At 47.1% G+C, this 20,724-nt stretch overlaps 1 protein-coding gene across 1 annotated transcript in view; it reads left to right on the forward strand.

Annotated features, from left to right (window-relative positions):
• The window catches only part of ODAD2 (outer dynein arm docking complex subunit 2), a 69,113-nt gene extending 59,549 nt beyond the window's left edge, over positions 1 to 9,564 (forward strand). The window contains 5 exon segments of the mRNA XM_062210820.1: positions 7,083 to 7,213; positions 7,215 to 7,263; positions 8,862 to 8,923; positions 8,925 to 9,081; positions 9,382 to 9,564. Of these exon segments, the coding sequence (XP_062066804.1) occupies positions 7,083 to 7,213; positions 7,215 to 7,263; positions 8,862 to 8,923; positions 8,925 to 9,081; positions 9,382 to 9,564 (582 nt within the window).
• The last annotated feature ends 11,160 nt before the right edge of the window (positions 9,565 to 20,724 follow it).

The following is a 20,724-nucleotide window of genomic DNA, read 5'->3' on the forward strand; positions in this document are numbered from 1 at the left end:
CCAGCTTTGGAGAGTCCTGTAGGCGCCGAGTCTACCATTTTGCCCTCCCATAGACTGTAAACCTCACAAGACCTTGGTGAGCCGGGCCCAGGATCTCACTGAGCCCTTGGCTCCCAGCGTCTCATGCGAGGCACCTTAGGAAGTCCTTGGACCGGAAGCAAATATGTGCACTTTTGTCCCTTTTCCCAGTGTGGCCCCACTGCTGTGTCTCCACGGATGGGGCAGTGAGAGAACCTGGAGTCTCAGCGGGGTTGACTCTTAAAGAGCAACACTGGTTTGACACTTGGCTTGTTAAAACAAGCCTACTCACCGTATTCCGTCCTACAGAGCTAATGTGTTTCTTCTTTTTGGTGTTGGTGTCTGGGGCTAAGTATCTTAAATATTTTTCTTTTTTTGTTTTTAATAACTCCGCAGACATTTGGTAAAAATCCAATGAGTGCTCCATGCAGCCTGTCCTCCAAGTGAGAATTAAAGAACAAGACTGGGTGTCTCTGTTCTTGAAAAAGCCACAAATTAATGGAGGAAGGAAGATCCCTGGGAGGCATCATCTCAGACCCCACTGGCCTAAGGGGACCCCCTCAGTAAGGAACTGGGGTACGGCTTATACAAAAGAGACTACTGGGAAATAAGACGAGAGGGAGGTTGAGCCAGATTGGGCCAATACTTGGCTGTCATGTGAATGATTTAGACATTGTCCCAAAGGGAATGAAGCCAGTGGGGACTTTAAGAAACGAGTGGTCCTTTTGTGGAGGTCTGACCTTCACTCTCAAAGCCGTCCCCCAGGAATGGCCTTCTGAGCTTCATTCCCCAAGAATGGCTGACAGAGTCTGACACTTGGAAGGTCATTTTGGCTTAAAATTAGAGGCTTGATTGGCATTTTCTCTCCTTGAGTAGATCATAAAACATAGCTGTTGAACGGTCTGGCGATAATTCTTTCCCTTACAAATGAATTGGTCTTTTTGCTTGGATGACCAAAACGCGCTCTTTTTTTTTTTTTTTTTTTTTTTTTTTTTTTTTTTTTATTAAATAGGCCAACAGTTATACCAGAATGCTTAGTTTTGTTTCTATGTTCTCAGTTTTTCCAGGTATATATTATATCTGCTCAGGCTTTATTTCAGTAGAGAATTTTCTTGAATTATCTTCTTCTTTTTTGTTTTTTTAATTTGCTCTCTTGTACTTGTTTTTCTTCTCAGAGACTCCTCTCGATGTGTTCGGTCTTCCATGCCCTTTTAAACCCTTGAGTTTTTTCATGAACTCTTTGTCCATCTTTTTTTTTTTTTTAAGATTTATTTAATTTATTTGAAAGACAGAATTACAGAGAGAGGTAGCGACAGAGAGAGGTCTTCTATCCACTGGTTCACTCCCCAATTAGCCACAATGGCCGGAGCTGCACCAGTCTGAAGCCAGAAGCCAGGAGCTTCTTCTGGGTCTCCCATGTGGGTGCGGAGGCCCAAGGACTTGGGCCATCTTCTACTGCTTTCCCAAGCCATAGCAGAGAGCTGGATTGGAAGTGGAGCAGCCGGGTCTTGAACTGGCGCCCATATGGGATATCGGCGCCTCAGGCCAGGGCATTAACCTGCTGCGCCACAGCACTGGCCCCAGTCTATCATTTTACAGTGTTCAAATCTTTATTTACAGAGATCGCCCCCTATCTCTTTATTCTTGCATTCCTTCTAGCTTTCTCATTTCCAAAAAAAAAAAAAAAATTTTTTTTTCCACCTCTAATTCTTGGTGTATGTCTTTGTGTTTTTTTCTTAACAGATCACCCAATTTATAAACTTTAACCCCACTGAGCGGTGCGTTCCTTTCCTTACTCTCAGGATTTCTCTCTCCTTTTGCTGCTATTGTCTGTTTTGCAGCCAGGCAGGTCTGTCTCCCCCACAGGCGTTGTCTGTGAGGGTGTTCTGCCCTGTCTGCTCCGTAGTTCTAGTTCTGATCATTCATCGGCCCTTACAGAAGTCGCCTGTAGTCTTCATTCTGCTTGGAGTGTTCCTGGCCTCTTAGAAGGGAGGCGTGGCCAGGACCCTTAGCCTGGGTTCACCACGGTGGCCTCTCTGCTTCCCTCTCTGTTTACCCGGCCCCTCTCATTCCTTCATCCCAGCGGCTCCGCCCTGCTCCATTTGGAAGCAATTTCCAGTAGTTTTCTCTTCCAACCAGGCCTTTGTGCTAGAAGGGGGCTTTGTTTTGTAAAAGCTGTCGGGACTCATACCTATAGAATGTCCCAACACCATTAGGACCTGTGCATTGGCTGTGACCATGAACCCCAGCCAGAGAAACAGGTGTTGTGGCGCAGCGGGCTAAGTCACCAGTTGTCCTGCTCCCATGCCAGCTCCCTGCTAATGCACCCGGAAGGCAGTGGAGGATGGCCCAAGTGCTTGGGCCCCTGCCACTCACATGGGAGACCAGGATGGTGTTCCGGGCTGCTGACTTGGATCTGGCCCAGGCTGACCTATTGCAGCCATTGGGGAGTGAACCAGTGGATGGAAGATCTCTCTGTCTCTCCCTCTCTCTAAGTCACTCTATCTTTAAAGTAAATAAATACATATTAAAAAAAAAAAACAAAAAAACAAAAAACCAGTAGCTGAAAAGTCTGCTCTCAGTTCTGCTGCTGTGGCTGGGTCTTTAGGGCCTTCCCAGGCGCCTCTGCCCTCCCTCTGGGGTTGGCACTTTGTGCCAGCCTGTTTGTGCGTGGGCACCATTGTGGATACCTTGTTGCTTTGTTGTGTATGTTGGCCCTCATGTTTTCTGTTTTGCTGTCCTAGTTGTTCCGTAACTAAGGAGATTTGAAAACTTTGCTGCTATCATCTTTCCATAATCCCTCCAGTTTTTCTTGAGAAAAAAAAACTGTTCTGCAATTTTAAAATTGAAAAATGCATTAGGTCATTGACACCAATAAAATCACCTCGAAAAATTGGGGCGAGGCTTTCGGCATGGCAGTTAAGACACCGCTTAAGATGCTGGTATCCCGTACCCGAGTGCCTGGGTTCAAGCCTCCACTCTGCTTCTGATTCCAGCTTCCTGCTGATGCGCACCCTGGATGACCCCGGGTGATGGCCTAAGTACTTGAGTCCCTGCCACACACCTGGGAGACTCAGGTGGAGCTCTGGGCTTCTGGCTTTGGCCTGCTCTAGCCCCTACTGTGGGCATTTTGGCCGTGAACCAGCAGATAGGCGATCTCTCTGTCTCTCTGCCATTCGAATGAACAAAAAAGTGAATAGTAAAATAAAATAATCTTTTTAACTGGAGAAGTTGAGCTTTGGGGCCCTCTTCCGAAGTGTCCTGACGTTCTGAGAAAGAGCCATGGTGTTTGCTTTTGAATGTACACGGCTCACATGATCGGAGTGTTGTAGAGGAGCCTGGAGAGCAGACCGATCTGGATTCAAGTCCCACTTCTGCCACTTGTCAAATTGCCTCCTGCCTGTTCATTCCTTTCTCTTCATTTCCCTGGGGTTTCTGCTCACCCACAATGTGGAAATCTTACTGCGATTGCAGCCGCCCCTACTAACTGCCTCAGGGTAATTAACTTTGAAGGCTGTTGGCTGTTGGAGGTTAATAAATGCACACTTGCAGTCTTCTGCTCTGGTCACATGCTAATGCATGGAAGGTATGATAAAGTGACAACAGAGTATACGATTACACATATAATAATTTTTATAAATTATTTTGCATGAAGAGCCTTATTGTAGAATAATAGAACAGCCATTAAATATTCTCAAACTAAGTTTATGACTTCATCGGGACTTGTGATGCAGTGTCTGAAGTCGTATTTAAGTGTCTGAAGTCGTATTTAAATTTGCTTTGAGAACGAGACTCTGCAACCATGTTGAAGAGCTGGCCTTGACCTTGCTGCTGGGCAGCCGTGACCTGAACCCTGCCTGCACCGTTTACTAGAACCTTTTGGTTTGTTGATGCCTGCAGTGCGAAGTTCCTTTTATAGCTTCCGGCCTGCAAACATCACACTCAGTGAGGGTGCATTGAGCCACTACAAACTGCTAGAAACCAGCATAGGCAAATACCTTCCGGAAATTTCCAGTTCAAGGAAAAGGGAAAACACATGAGCCACTGCCAGACAGAGGGAGGTGCCCTGGTACAGAAGGAGACGTTGTCTGAGCTGCACTTGATGTTCAGGAGGGGATTCCTGATGAGAATGGGGCCTCACCTGGCAGCCAAGGGTGTGTGGGTGTTTCCAAGCAGAGAGGAAGGCAGCCAACCAGGCACATGCAAAGGATGGGATGTGGGCACACAGCACACGCAAGGTGTGACACCTGAGAGACAGGTGCGTAAGGCAGCACTCCCCATGCCGGCTGAGGTCCAGACTCAACAGGAGAGCATTGAAAAAAAAAAATCATGCATCTTTACAGGTCCCACCCGGACTCAGGAATCACACTCCCAGATAGTTAGCGCCAGGAGTCGGATTATTGGCTCACGTGGGGTTAGAGAGAAGGCAGGGCAGGTGAGGCTGCAGAGGAAACCCACGTGTGTGCCGTGAGGGGCTTGTGCACCACGTTGTGGAGCTTGTTTCTTAGTCGAAGGGCAGAGGCTGCAAGGGGAGAATTTGGGGGATTGGAGGTCAGTGGATCAGATTTGTGATCTATAAAGATCGCCAGGTTAAGACACAACCCTGCCCTTGTGAAGGATACAGTCTCTTACAAGGTCGAACATCTCCCAGTTTCAGTTGTCACGACTAAAACGGAAGTCATAGCCCACTTTGCATGGTTATTGTGAGGTTTAACTGAGACCTTTGGTATGAAGCATGTGCTACAGGGTGCGATCCACAGTGTGAATTCAGAAGGTGTTGATCTGTTACTGGAGAAAGCCACGGAGCCAGGTACTCGGTGGGCATTACCACCCAGCCCAGGCACCGGAGAGGTGTCAGCGTTTCTGTTCCAGCACCCCTGGAAAGTCTTTTCTTTGCTTCCCACTTTTCACACCCTTTGCCTCTGCGACAGCCTTCATGCTGGCAACGTGCAGATCCACACTCCCGACCTGCTTTCCTCTCCTGAGTTCCAAACCCACTTACCCAACAGACCCCCAGGTATCTGCACTTACACATCTCTAGGAACTTTATCCAACTTAGGTCTTCTCAGGGCAGGCATCTAGCACAGTGGCTAAGAAGCTGCTTGGGACATCTGTATCCCAAGTCGGAGAGCCTGGGTTCATGGCTCTGTTCCACCTCTGAGCCAGCGTCCTGCTACTGTGCACTCTGGGAGGCAGCCAGTGATGCTCAAATGCTTGGGTCCCTGCCACCCACACGGGAGACCTGGATGGAGGTCTAGGATCCTGGCTTTGGCCTGGCCCAAATCTGGCTGTTGCAGGCATTTGGGGAGTGGACCAGTGGACAAGAAGTCTCTCTCCATGTTTCTATGTCTCTGTCGCTCTTTCAAATAAATAGAATATATCAAACTTTAAAAATAGATATAAGTTAGGGCCTCTAACCAAATACCACCCATCCCCCGCCCAAGAGACGCAAGTGCAGGAGTTGTCATGGACGCACCTGTAACTGAGGTACTCCCATCAGTGCTCCCAACGCCACGATCTCCAAACAGTCACCGCCTCCATGCTGGACCAGTAAATCACCTCTGAATTCCCCACACCAATTTGTGCTTCCCCTAGGACTCTGCACCTTCTAGTCCTAAGAGATTTTTCCAAGAAACAAAATTGGTAAAAATCCTACCCCTCCAATCCCACTGCCAAAACCCCTTCAGTGGCTTTCAAATGCCCTTAAAATGAACCGCACACTCCTCACTAAGCTGGATCAGACCCTTCAGGGCTCCCCTGCCCCCTTCCCTGTTGTAATACTCTGTGTGGTGACCTAGACGGCAGGCGGCCTCCCCGCTCACGCTCAGATCCATCTCACGCAATGCCTCGCCCTCCCAGAATCCCCGAGGCCTTTTCCCCTCCTTGCCTGGTGCCGGTCATTGTACTTGTGAGTCTTTCACGCCCATCTTGCCCCCAGCTGTAAAAAGCATGACGGCAGAAAGAGTGGCTACAGTTCGCGCTGTGTTCACGGAGTCGGTCTGGGGATTTGCCTACTTGCTGAAATGCGTTTGTCACCGCCCAATCAATACTCACCTTGCTTTGGTCATGCTTGGGTGCACGAAGAGAGGTGAACAGTTTAAGCTGCCCGGCACACGCCTTCTCAGCCGAGGCTGAACAAGGCGCTGCTTTGGGCTGCCACCCTGAAAACAAGCGTCCATTTTCTGGTCTCTGCAGCACTGCTCCCCTCCCCCCCCCCTTTTTTTTTTTACATTTTTGTGCTTTTTATTGGTTATGTCACTGCTTGAAATGGTCGTAGGCATGGAGCTGAAGTGTTGCCTGGCAGTCCTAAGAGTGAAAAAGCTTGATGTGCCCATGGAGAAAATACTTTGTGGCGTATAACATTCCCGTTGGCCATGAGTTCAATGTCTCTGAATTAACAGCATCTAGGAAATAAGGTGTCCTCTAAGAGGAGCATACACGTGCAGGGTTGTGCACCGATCAGGTGACAGAAATGTGCCCAGAGGCCTGCAAGAACTTAACCCTGGCTTCTGCTAGGGGCAGTGGGATGGTATTGGCCCATTCGCTGTCTGTGGTGACTACAGAACAAAACTGGGTACAGTGGTGGGGCACAGCAGGTTCAGCCACCGTTTGCAATATCAGCATCTCATACCAGAGTGCCAGTTCAAGTCCCAGCTGCTCTGCTTCCAATCTAGCTCCCTGCTAATGCACCTCAGAAACAGCAGGTGATGGCCCAGGTCCTTAGGCCCCTGCCACCCATGCAGGAGACCTGGAAGAATCTCCTGGCTCCTGCATTTTATTAACTTCTGTGTCCTCAGTAGCCAACACAATGACTTTCACATAACAAATATTTGTTGAAATGGAATTTTGTAAGCATATGTGTTTTATGTGTAAATATATTCACTTACATATACATTCACACAGAGAAATTATATATATGTGTATTATATATAACACAGATCCAAACTAAACTGAATGTTTCTTTGCTGCCATATGTGTATCTCACAGCCTTATTATTTCTTTCTGCTTTTCTAAGAAAACCTAAGTAGAAGTTTCTTTTTGTTACTATCTTTATCTCAACCTAGGATGCTGGAGAAATGGTTTGTTCCTTTGTGGGTGGTTTGGAACTTATCGTCAGCTTACTGAAATCAGATAACAAAGAAGTTCTGGCGAGTGTGTGTGCTGCTATTACCAATATAGCCAAGGATCAAGAAAATCATTACAGACCATGGAGTTGTCCCTTTATCGTCCAAACTGACAAATACAGTAAGTGACACGGGTTTTCTTAAATGCATTCTGTCTTCCGGTATTGTGGGGTAGTGGCATCAACAAGGAGCTTAAAGTCCAGAGATCTGCATGCAAGTTTAATATCCACCTGTCCTGGAGAGTCTGGGTCACCTCACTTACTTTCTCTGAGACTAATATATGCAAAAGCGCATTTTAAACTGCAAAACATTCATAGGCGAGAGCCTTGTAAGAGAGAGGCTGCTTTTCATTTGCCCCTGGCACATAGAAGTGCTGTTATGTAAGCGTTAGCTATCATCTTCCTCACCACCAGCCAGCACCATTGCCATTCTGAAGATGCTTGTGCTAGCTGGTGTGTCGATGGCATTCTTGAGCTGGAAGACTTCGGCCATCCCTGTACTGTTTACCTAGAGCCGGGCCAGATTGAATAAGCGGCCTTGAGAGACAATGACTTCACTGTGACCAGAGGTATTGGAGCAGAGCGTGGACTGCCACTTGGCAGAAGAGCCGTAGAGCAGAAATGCAAACGCTGGCAGGATGCTGGGTCTAGAAGATGTTTCATTTCTCAGAGCATCTGCAAGTTCAGGACAGCCAAGCTGTTGCCCAAAACAAGAGAATAGGACCATGAATATACACAAAGCAGTGCGCTGCTCGCTCGATCACCTTATGACCGTGTGAGGTGATCACATACGAAAAGGAGGATCTGGTTTGCACAAAGAAGACAGGAAAGCGAAAAGACCCAAATCGCGTCATTGCGTTTGCTGTTCTGTCTTCTCCCTCACGGGAAACAAGGCGTATTACTGATGTAGAAATATTCCCACGGTGAAGGGGTAGCGTGAGTGCACTTATTCCCGTTCAGTGAAGTGTTCCTTTAAGACTGTATAATGGGGCGGCGGGGGGGGGGGGGGGGGGGCACTGTTAACTGCTTCTTGGGACATTTGCATCCCACCTCAGAGTGCCTGGGTTCAAGTCCAAGATCCACTCCCAGTTCCAGCTTCCTGCTGTTGAGCACCGTTGGAGGTAGCAGGTAGCTCAAGTACTTGGGACTCCGCCACCCACATGGAGACCCGGATTAAGTTCTGGCTCCCAGCTTCAGCCTCAACCAGCCCTGGCTATTGTAAGCATTTGGAGAACAAATCCAAGGATGGGAGACCTTTAGCTCTCTTTGTCTGTCTCTCTGCCTTTCAAATAAATAAATTCTTCTCAACCCCATCTCTCTCTCTCTCTCTATCTCTCTATCTCTTTCCCAAATAAATGAATTTTTAAAATTAAGAAGAATATACAGTCTTCTTTAAGTATTTTTATTATTAAACAACTTGTTGGTTTGTGATTTGGGGTTGTCCTTGAGCGTGTGATGGATGTCAGACACCTGGTCAGCCTTCAGAAACTGGGCACAAGCAGGTCATGAAACGATAACTCGGGATTGAGCTGTGGTCTGCCGCTGGCCGACCGACACACCAGTCCCTTTGAGTCACAACCTCAGGGGCCAGCCGGCTCTTCTCTCCAGGCTCACTGGAATCTCAGTGCGTGATAAACCTGAAGGGACCTCACAGGGTTCTCACCATGCACACACACACACACTCACCACAAACAACCCCCCATTGTTTTCCTTTGTGCAGAACAACGACAAATTGAGGCGGCACCTGGCAGAAGCGACTGTGCGCTGCTGCTTGTGGGGCAGGAAGAGTGGCTTTTGGTGAATACAGAGCGGTGGCCCCACAGGTGCGCTTCCTGAAGTCCACCGACACCAAAGTGCACCGGGCAACCGCGCAGGCCTTGTACCAGCTCTCAGAAGACATCAACAACTGTATCACGATGCATGAGAACGCCGCCGTGAAGGTACCGATGCGCGGCCCTCTGCTTTAGTCCTCGTTCAAGGTACCTATGCTTTAGTCCTGGTTCGGTCGGCAGAGTCTGGGAAGGAGCTTCGGTAAAGCAAAGGCGGTTCAGTCGTGGCTGCATTGGAGCTGTGTGCTGCTGTGGCCTGCGCCGTCTAAAGGTTGGGTGGAAAGGATGTAAGTGCACTTTAATAAAACAAGTCATAATTTCAGAAATTGAACTTGATGGTGCCGACTGAACAGCAGAGGGACTGATGGAATTTGACTAAAGCTCAGCGGTCTTGTTCACTTTTTTTTTCAGGAATTTTTCATTTTGCATTGGCTTACAGTAGCTGTGGGTGTTTGTGGGGTACGGTCTAGCATGTCAGTGCCTGTGTACAGCATGCAGTGTGATCAGAGTGGGGCGGTCAGCGTGTCTGTCACCTTAGGCATGCATCGCTTCTCTGCACTGGGAACATCACAAATCCTCTCCCCACTGTCTTGAAATAATCAGTTCATTGTTGTCAACCAGTCATCCACTGTGTTATACACAATCAGAAGTTATTCCTCCTACACACCTGTGCCCCCGTACCTGTTCACTGTCCTCTCAGGGCCCTGTCCCTTGCTCCCTTCCCTGGCTCTGGGAACCACTTTTCTAGTCTCTGCTTTTATGAGAGCCCCTTTGTAGCTTCTGCATATACATGAGAACGTACAGTATTTGCCTTTAACGTAGTCTCCTGAAGTTCCACCTTTGTTCCTGCAGAGGGCGTAATTTCAGTCTCTTTGTTTCATAGCTGAATATATACCACATTTTCTTTATTCTCCACCCATTTATCAACAGACACTCAGGTTCGTATCTTGGCTGCTATGCGCAGCGCTGCAATAAACATGAGTATGCAGATGTTTTTCAGTGCACTGAGTTCATTTCCTTTGGTCGTATACCCAGTAGTGGGATTGCTGGATCTCCTGATAATTATAGGTCTGATTTTTTTGAGCTGCTCCTCTAGTGTTTTCCATGGGATTTGTACTAATTTACATTATCACCAACAGTGTGTGAGAGTTTGCCTTTTTCCACATCCTCACCAGAACTTAGTTTTTGTCTATTTTAAATTTTTTTTAAAAAGATTTATTTATTTCTTTGAAAGGTAGAGTTACAGAAAGAGAGAGAGAGAGAGAGAGAGAGAGAGAGAGAGAGAGAGAGATCTTTCATCTGCTGGTTCACTTCCCCAGATAGCCACAATAGCCAGGGCTGGGCCAAGCCAAAGCCAAAAGCCTGGACCTTCATCCAGGTCTCCCACGTGGGTGCAGGGGCCCAAGTCTTTGGGTCACCTTCTGCTGCTCTCCCAGGAGCATCAGCAGGGAGCAGCCCGGTTAGGAACTCCTGCCCATGTGGAATGGCAGCCCTGCAGGTGACAGCTTAATCCGCTCTGCCACAATGTCAGCCCCCCACCCCCCTTTTGTCTTTTTGATAATAGCCATTCTAGGTGAAATGAGATGATATCTCATTTTGGTTTTGATTTGCATTTCCTTGGTGATGGGGGATATGGACTTTTTTTTTTTTCCATGTATCTGTTAGCCCTTTTAATATCTTTTGAGAAATGTCTGCACAGGTCATTTGCCTACTTTGATTGGGTTGTTCGGGTTTACGCTGTTGAGCTGCTGGGGGTCCTCATGTCTTCTGGATTTTAGTCCCCGGCTGGGTGAGTGGTTCACAGACATTTCTCCCCATTCTGTTGGTTGTTTCTTCACTCTGTTCATAGTTTTCTATGCTGAGCAGAAGCTTTTTCGTTTGGCTTTTGTTGTCTTTGCTTTGCAGGTCGTACCCACAAAGTCTGCCCAGACTAATGTCCTGAAGTGTTTCCTCTATTTTTTGTAGTTTTGGGTCTTACATTTAAGTTTTTGATCTATTGTGGTTGATTTTTTTTCTTTTTTAAAGATTTATTTTATTTATTTGAAAGACAGAGTTACAGAGAGAGGGAGAGAGAGGTCTTCCATCTGCTGGTTCACTCCCCAGATGGCCACAATGGCCGGAGCTGCACAGGAGCCAGGGGCCAGGAACCTCTGGGTTTCTCACGCAGGTGCAGGGGCCCAAGGACTTGGGTCATCTTCTATTGCTTTCCCAGGCCACAGCAGAGAGCTAGATTGGAAGAGGAGCATCTGAGACTAGAAATGGCACCCATATAGGATGCCGGCTCCTCAGGCCACCGCTTTAACCCGGTATGCCACAGCACTGGCCCTGTTTGGTTGATTTTTATACATGATGAGAGATAGGAGTCTAATTTATTTCTTCTGTATCCAGCGTTCCCTGCACTTTTTGTGAGACTAGTATAGAGAGACTATCCTTTCTGCACTGTGTACTCTTGCCACCTTTGTTGAAAATCAACTGACTTTACATATGTGAGTTTATTTCTAGGTTGTCCCATCTGTCTGTGTGTTTGTTTTTGTGCCAGTGCCTTGTTGTTTTGGTTACTATAGCTTTGTAGTACATTTTTATTTTAAATGTTATTTATTTGAGAGGTAAGGGGAGAGAGAGAGAGAGAGAGTGAGCTCCCATCTACAGGTCCACTTCCTCAGATGCCTACCAAGGCCCCGACATGGGGCTGACTCTGGGGCCAGGAACTCAATCCCGATCTCCAATGTGGGTGACAGAGAGCCATCACCTCCTGCCTCCTAGAGTGTATAGCAGGAAGCTGGAGTTGGGAGTGGCTACAGGACTTGAACTCAGGCACTCTGATACTGGGTGCAGGTGTCCCAGTCAGCAGCTCAGCTGCTGGGCCAGATGCCTGCCCTGCAGCGTGTTTTGGAACCAGGTATTAGAACACCTCCTGCTTTGTTCTTTTGGCTTAGGAATGCTTTGGCTCTGGAGGGTCTTTTGTGACTCCAGTTTTTGGGATAGGTTTTTTTCTAGCTCTTTGAAGACTGTCATGGGTAATCTGATAGGAATTACACTGAGTCTGTAAATGGCTTTGGGCAGTATGGACATTTTAATAATAGTAGTTTTTCCAACCTGTAATATGGGGTGGCTTTCCAGTTTTCTCGTCCTCTTTAGTTTCTTTAATCAGTGTTTTCTAATATTCTTTATAGAGATCATTTACTTCTTTGGTTAGGTTTATTCCTAGATATTTTAATTTTTTGTAGCTCTTGTAATTGGCATGGCTTTTTTCTTTCTTGGCAATTTCTTCATTAGTATATAAAAAAGCTGCTGATACTTATATGTTGATTTTGGATCCTGAAACCTTGCTGAATTTGTAAGTTCCATCAGGTTTTTGGTGGAGTCTGTGTGGTTTTTTTTCTAAATAGCAAATAATTTTTAAAAAATATGTATTAATTTTTTTGAAAGTCATAGTTACACAGAGAGAGGAGAGGCAGAGAGACACAGAGAGAGGTCTTCCATCTGCGGGTTCACTTCCCAATTGGCTGCAATGGCCGGAGCTGTGCTGATCTGAAGCCAGGAGCCAGGAGCTTCTTCCTGGTCTCCCACATGGGTGCAGGGGCCCAAGGACTTGGGCCATCTTCTACTGCTTTCCCAGGCCATAGCAGAGAGTTGGATTGAAAGCGGAGCAGCCAGGTCTCAAACCGGCGTCCATGTGGGATACTAGCGCTTCAGGCCAGGGTGTTAACCCGCTGTGCCACAGCGCCAGCCCCTAGATATAAAGTGATTTTGCCTGCAAGCAGGTATAACTTTATTTTCCTGTTTTTTTGGTTGCCGTTTACTTCCTTCCTGTTGACTTCCTGCCCTGAGGAAGGCTTGCAGGGCCGTAGTAAGCGGGGAGAAAAGTGGACGACATCCTTACATTGTTCCTGATCTTTGAGGAAGAGATTTGAGCATTTCCCCGTTCAATATGGCCTTCGCTGTGGCTTTGTCATAGATGGCCGCTTTTGTATTGAGCCATGTTCCTAATTTTTGGGGATTTTTATAACAAAGAGACTTTTTAATTTTATTGAATTCCTTTTCATCATCTATTGAAATGATCCTATGGTCTTCTTTTTTAAAATACGTATTTGGTTTTTTTGAGTCAGAAAGGTTCACTCCCCAAATGCCTGCAGTGGCTCCCAGCTGGGACCAAAGCTAGGAGCCAGGAATTTGATCCAGATGTTCTATGTGGTTGGCAAGGACCCAACTCCTTGAGCCATTACCACTACCTCCCCAGGTCTACATTAGCAGGAAGTTCAAGTCAAGAGTGGGGCCAGGACCCAACCACTAGGACAAAGAGCTGCCACAATATGTGATTTTTGTCCGTCATTCTGTTGATGTGACCCAGTACATTTATGTTTGTGTATGTTGAGCCATTCTTGCATCCTTGACATAAATCCCATTTGATCACGATGGATTATCTGTTTGATGTGCTTAGATTCTATTTGCTAGTATTGTGTTGACAGTTTTTACACCTACATTCATCAGAGACTGGTCTATATAGTTTTCTCTTTGTGTGTGTGATGTCTTTGTTCGGTTTTGGAATCCAGGTAGTTCTGGATTTGTAGAACAAGTCTTGAAGGCTGTCTTCCCTTTCAGATTTTCAAGACAATTTGAGAAGAATTGACGTCAGTTCTTCCTGAAAGGTTTAATCAAACATAGCAGGGAAGGTCTCTCTGGTCCCGGGCTCTTCTTTGTTGGGAAACTTTTCCGAACAACTTAAGATGCCTGTGTCCCCTATCAAGTGCAGCTCCAGCAGCCATTGCTCATGGCTGGTGCAGACAGGTGATGACCTAAGTACTTGAATCCCTGCCACCCACTTAGGAGACCTGAGTTGAGTTTCCAGCTATTGGCTTTGGCATGGTCCACTCGTGGATGTTGAGGGCTACCTGGGGAGTGACCCAGCAAATGGAAGCCCTCTGCTTCTTGAATTGTTTAAAAAAGCAAACTTAAAAAAAACTAAAATATTACTTCTTTTATGTAGCTTGTTTCCTTGTACAATATAATTTCACTGTTTATTACCTTAATTTGGAGCCTATCTCAACCAGATATATTTACATCTTACACTTCCATACAAAATGGGCTTGATCTTTTAGACAGGAGTTAAAATCCCAGTTAATCATATCCAGTCGAGCCTAGATATGCCAAATATGAAACATCTGAAGAAGAATAATACTCTGAAAATGCCAACTAGTCATTTTTTGAGGCAATTATTTTAATTTATCCTTCAAATCTATATTATGGTTGAAGATGATGATGTTAATTTTTCTGAAATTAAGCCCAATTTACATTTAAATGTGTCAACCTTTTCATTATAAATCTGTTTTTATGGCACATAAGTTAAACCAAATTAGTTTCTTCAAGAAAAAATCTGGCATGAAAAGTACCTTTTAAACTAAGTAACAGTTTTTAAAAGTGAATTATAAAAATATATTGGAATGTTAACTTCAAATTGCTAAAGACTGATAAAAATGCTGTCACTTCTGTGTGACTGTGTTCACACATCAAAAAAGAAGGCCCATCTGTCTCTCTCTCTCTCCTCTCTCTCTCACTCACTCCACTCCACACCCCCAAATAAATAAATAATTTTCTTTTTTTTTTTCCAGGCAGAGTTAGACAGTGAGAGAGAGAGAGAGAGACAGAGAGACAGAGAGAGAGTTACAGACAGTGAGAGAGAGACAGAGAGAAAGGTCTTCCTTCCATTGGTTCACTTCTCTAATGGCCGCTACGGCTGGTACTGCACCTATCCAAAGCCAGGAGCTGGGTACTTCCTCCCGGTCTCCCATGCGGGTGCAGGGCCCAAGCACTTGGGCCATCCTCCGCTGCCCTCCCGGGCCACAGCAGAGAGCTGGACTGGAAGAAGAGCAACCGGGACTAATACCCAGCGCCCCAACTGGGACTAGAACCCAGGGTGCGGGCGCCACAGGTGGAGGATTAGCCAAGTGAGCCACGGTGCCAGCCCTAAATAATTTTCTAAGAGTTGGGTGTGAATATTTGGCAAAGCATTTAAGATTCCAGTAAGAACGCCAGCATCCCCTATCAAGGTCCCTGAGTTCAAGTCCAGACTGCTTCTGATTCCAGCTTCCTACTAATGCACACCCTGGGAGGCAGCAGGTGCTGGCTCAAGGGGTCGAGTCACTGCCACTTGGATTGAATTCTGGATTTTGACTGCTGACTTTGGCTGGGCCCAGTCTTGGCGGTTGTGGCCACTTGGGGAGTAGACCAGCAGACAGAAGCTCTCTGTCTGTCTCTCCTCTGTGTCTGTCTCTGTCGCTGTCTCTGCCCCTTAAATAAATGAACACATAAGTAAAAATTTTAAAAGACAGCATTTCTAATTTAAAATAATATAATATGTTATTAAACCAGGGTTTCTACTACTGAGGATGCCATAAGTGTTCAGTCATTAACAAAGTAGGCTGGTGAACTGTTTGCCATGTAACATCTAGTTAGATAATTGCCAGTTCCTTTAATAACAGCATCGTGGCCAGCCTTATGGCATAGCAGGCTAAGCTTCTGCCTGGGGCACTGGCATCCCATATGGGCGCTGGTTAGAGAGCTGACTGCTCCACTTCCAATCCAGCTCCCTGCTGATGACTTGGGAAAGCAGTGGAAGATGACCCAAATGCTTGGGCCCCTGCACCCACTTGGGAGACCCTGAAGTAGCTCCTGGCTTCAGATCAGCCCAGCCCCAGCCATTGCAGCCATTTGGGAAGTGAACCAGAAGATGGAAGGCCTCTCCACCCCCTCCTGTAGGGAGTGGAGGAGGCAGGAACAGAGCGGGGTCTGTGGGGCCCCAGAGCCTTTCCTGGGTCATCTCTAGGTCTCTCAGGGGGCCTTGCCGGCTCATCTACAAGGCCGCTTCAAAAAAAATTCTCAAACAATTAAATCAGAAGAAAAGTTTATTTGAATGAAGAAAAGATTTTTTTAATTAATGCATAGTTTTTTCATAATAGCTGTTTTCCATGAAATTTTTTGAAGATCCCTGGTATTTGCCTTCCTAACTACCTGTTGTTGCTCCTGGAGGAAAACTAGCAAACAGGACCTTTTTTCTTTTCTTCTTCTTCTTCTTCTTCTTCTTCTTCTTCTTCTTCTTCTTCTTCTTCTTCTTCTTCTTCCTCCTCCCTCCTCCCTCGTTCCTCCTCCCTCCTCCTTCCTCCCTCCTCCTCCTTCCTCCTCCCTCCTCCCTCCTCCTCCTCCTCCCTCCTCCCTCCTCCCTCCTCCTCCTCCCTCCTCCCTCCTCCTCCCTCCTCCCTCCTCCCTCCTCCCTCCTCCTCCTTCCTCCTCCCTCCTTCCTCCTCCTCCCTCCTCCTCCCTCCTCCCTCCTCCCTCCTCCCTCCTCCTCCTTCCTCCTCCCTCCTTCCTCCTCCTCCCTCCTCCTCCCTCCTCCCTCCTCCCTCCTCCCTCCTCCTCCTCCCTCCTCCCTCCTTCCTCCTCCCTCCTCCCTCCTCCTCCTCCCTCCTCCTCCCTCCTCCTTCCTCCTCCTTCCTCCTCTTCTTCTTCTTCTTTTTTTTTTTTTCATAAAATCAGTCTGCAGGGAATCCAGAGGCAGGACATGCAGTCGGGGTGAGGAGCAGAGACGCACAAAGTGGAAGTGGGTTCTCTTCCCACTTGCCTGCTCCCCTCTGCGTCCCAGGCATCGTGGGACCAGCAGTAGGGAGCTTCCGTGGCTTTCTGTAAGCAAGGAGAAAGCCTGGGTGTGATTGGCTGGGTGTTTCTGGAACAAATGGGGTTAGATAAAGAGGGAGATTCCATTAGCTGTGAAAACGCTTGGTGTATCAGGCAGTTCAGATTCCCGCTGTGAGTGTGTTGTAGTTAAATTTTATGAACTGAGTTGAGACACAGAGAGAGAGAGATGTTTCACCTGCTGATCCACTCCCTAAGTGGCCACCACAGCAGGGGCTGGGCCAGGCCAATGCCTGGAACCAGGAACTCCACGCTGTCACCCGCGTGGCTTAGCGGGAAGCTGGAATCAGAGGAGAAGCCGGGACTCAGAACCTAGGTGCTCGGATACGGGAGGCGGCTTCCCCAGCAGCATCGTAACCGCTGTGTCAAATGCCCGCCCCAGATGCCTTATAATTAGATGTGTAGCTGCCAGCATTTCTGGAAACTTCGAATGCATAGAAGCTTTATCAATTACTTTAGCAAATTCTTCCCCTTCCTAGTCAAACCTTTGCCATTGCTGCAAACATTCCAGCGGCAGCTGCCCACGAGCCAGCCTTGCCAGCTCTTGGGCAACCGGCAGAGATACCCTGTCCCCCTCTTTGTTAGTATTTCGCTGTAGAATCTCACAGTTTCCCCAACAGCAGGCCCGTTGTGCCTTGTGTCTTCCTCAGGCCCTTAATTTTAAAACAACGGCGAGGAAGCAGGCTTCAGGGTGGAAAACAGTGCATCTGAGTGGTCAGCTGGCCCTTGGCAGGTGTAAACCCGTGGTCTACAGTAGAAACGGCATGTAAGCCACGAGTGCAATACTGAGTTTCCTAAAAAAGATACAGTTTTAGAAAAGACAAAAAGAAGGAGAGGAAATCAATTTTAGTAACGTATTTATATTTAAGCTGAAATACCAAAAATATAATTTCCACATAGATAGGGTCTGTAAATTTGTCAGAAGACATTTTGCATTATCTTTCTTTTTCTGCACAGTCTTCAAAGTGCTGGACGTAGGCAGAGCAGGTACTTAGTTAAGCCTAGCAGCTGACACCCATGTCAGCTGTGCCTGGGTTCAAGTTCTGGCTCCAGCTGCCGACTCCAGCTTCCTGCTAATCCAGACGCTGAGTGGCAGAGGTGATGGCCCAAGGCATCGAGTTCCTGGCTTCCAGCTTTATTCTGTCCCAATCCCAACCATCAGCAGGCATTAAGGAAGGGAGCGAACAGTGGAGCTCTCTCTGTCTGTCAAACTGAAAAATGAAAGCATGCCTTAAAATAAAAGACCTAAAAACTCCAGGCATGTTTTACAGCGTATCTCAGCGCTCACTACGGGCCAGCAGTTTGCTTAGCAGACAGAGCAGACAGCACAAGACCAGGTGCAAACTGAGGGGGCCGTTGGCAGGAGGCATCGCTGGAGAGGCGAGACACCACCACGAGGGTGAGTAAGATGCTTTTGGCAGAGTTTAGAGAAGCCTGGAAATGCTCACATGTCTACTTTGGGCCCACGGAAAGGAGGAGGAAGAGCTGTCAAACTTGAGATGCTAACAGATTAACCAGGAGTTCTGGAAGCCAAAGGAAGGGTGCATTTCAAAAGGTTTTGTGGGTTAAACAGCGCTAACAGGTCAACAGGGGTTTCCTGACTCATTCAATCATGTGCAAAGCGATCCCACATCAGACCCTTCCCAGGGAAGAATCCCTCCAGCCCCTGAGCCTGCTTGGGATAATTCAATCCTGTCCTCTCCATGACTGTACAGACTTCCTTATCAAAAAGAACACGCCCAGGGACCTGCGGAGTTACAAGATCGTGTGAATGTGATGCAGAGTTACTGGGAAGGCCATTGAGAACGCGAGACATCTGAGAGATTTGTACCAAAGCTCTTCGCTACTTAGAATATAAAAATAATAGCAGAGGGCAGTATGGGGAGGGGAAGAAATCAGAGGAGAAACTGCAAGACAAGCCCTTTCCTAAGACAGAAAAAGTGATCAAATCGAAAGATGGCGAACACTTTTAAAAGGCACTTATTTCCCCATGGTGACGTTGGATTTGTTTTTGCAAATGTGTGTAGCAGGCAAGTGGAAGCCCCATCATGGCTTATAACTTACAATGAGGCAGGAAATTGAAGGGAGTGCAGAAAATACACCCAGAAGTGTGCCCAGTGTTGGCAGAAGGAGGGAAGAGCAATCAACTGTGGGAAGAGCCAAAGGGTTGTCTTGTTGCCCGCTGGCCTCAGGAAGTGACATGGTACCCAGAGAGCAGGGAGATGCACCCTGAAGCCAGCAGAGGAAAAGAAGTACGTCCCTAATGTCGGGGAGTCTAGCCAGTGGGTTTTAGATCCTGTGCTCACCCAGGCACTCTCACTGAAATGTACTTAACGTGCTGTCTGAGGGGCTGGTGCTGTGGCGTATCAAGTTAAGCTGCCACGGGTGATGCTGGCATCCCACATAGGGGCCAGTTCGAGTCTCGGCTGCTGCACTTCCGATCCAGCTCCCTGCTGATATGCCTGGGAAAGCAGTGGAGGATGGCCCAAGTGCTTGGCACCTGCAAGGGAGACCCAGAAGAAGCTCCTGGCTCCTGGCTGTTGCAGCCATGTGGGGCGTGAACCAGTGGATGGAAGATCTCTCTCTCTCAACTCTGACTTTCAAATAAATAAATAAATTTTAAGAAAAAATGTTGTGGCACAATGGGTTAATGCCCTGGCCTGAAGCGCCGGCATCCCATATGGGTGCTGGTTCTAGTCCCGGCTGCTCCTCTTCTGATCCAGTTCTCTGCTATGGCGTGGGAAAGCAGTGGAAGATGGCCCAAGCCCTTGGACCTCAGCACCCACGTGGGAGACCTGGAAGAGGTTCCTGGCTCCTGGCTTCGGATTGGCGCAGCTCCGGCTGTTGTGGCCATCTGGGGAGTGAACCAGCAGATGGAAGACCTTTCTCTCTGTCTCTACCTCTCTCTCAAATAAAATAAAATAAATCTAAAAAAAAATAATAAAGGTATCATGAGCATTCAGGTAGCAAGTCTTTGTAAGGACATATGCTTTCCCTTTCTTTTAGGTAAGTATCTAGAAGTATATGTCTGACCTTTTTTTAGGAATCACCAAACCATTTCCCAGTGTCGTGCCATTCCCCATTCCTACCAGAGCTATACGGGGACACCGACACCTGCACTGGGTGTGTGTGGCTTGACTTTTTTGATTTTAGACATTCTAATAGGCATGCAAGGGGATCGCATGCTTTCGATTCCTCTTTTCCTGATGGTTAATACGTAGAGCATCTTTTCATACCTGTCCATGCCAGCTGTGTAACTCCTTGGGTAAGGTTCACATTTTTCGACCAGGTTTTAGTTGGTTGGTTTGTTTTCCTATTAATGAGTTTTGAGAGTTCTGTGTATATTCTGGATACAAGTTCTTTACCAGATGTGTAATTTGCAAATATTTTCTCCCAGTCTGTAGTTACTCTTCATTCTTTTAACCGTACCTTTTGAAGATCAGAAGTTCTTGATGTTGATGAGGTGCAATTTATCTTTTTTTTTTATGGATCATGCTTTTGGTTTCACATCCAAGAAATATTTGCCTAACACATGGTCACAGGATTCTGCGTATTTTCTTCGGAAAGTTTTATAACTTTTGGTTTTACATTTAGGTCTGTGATCCAATTGAGTAAACTGTCGTTTATGATCCAGGTATGAATTGAAGTGACTTTGGGGCGGATTTCAGCATCATTTATTGAAAAGACAGCTCTTTCTCCATTGAGTTTATTTTCTTTAAAAAATATTTATTTATTTGAAAGTCAGAGTTACACAGAGAGAAGGAGAAGCAGAGGCAGAGAGAGAGAGAGAGAGAGAGAGAGAGGTCTTCCATCTGCTGGTTCACTCACCAGATAGCCACAATAGCTGGAGCTGTGCAGATCTGAAGTCAGGAGCCAAGAGTTTCTTCTGGGTCTCCCACGCGGGTGCAAGAGCCCAAGGCCTTGGGTCATCTTCTACTGCTTTCCTAGGCCACAGCAGAGAGCTGGATCGGAAGTGGAGCAGCCAGGACTCGAACCGGCACCCATATGGGATGCCGGCACTGCAGGTGGTGGCTTTACTCACTATGTATGCCACAGCACCGGCCCCTT

Source organism: Lepus europaeus, chromosome 14, assembly GCF_033115175.1.
Source record: "Lepus europaeus isolate LE1 chromosome 14, mLepTim1.pri, whole genome shotgun sequence".
In the NCBI taxonomy this organism is placed as follows: domain Eukaryota; kingdom Metazoa; phylum Chordata; class Mammalia; order Lagomorpha; family Leporidae; genus Lepus; species Lepus europaeus.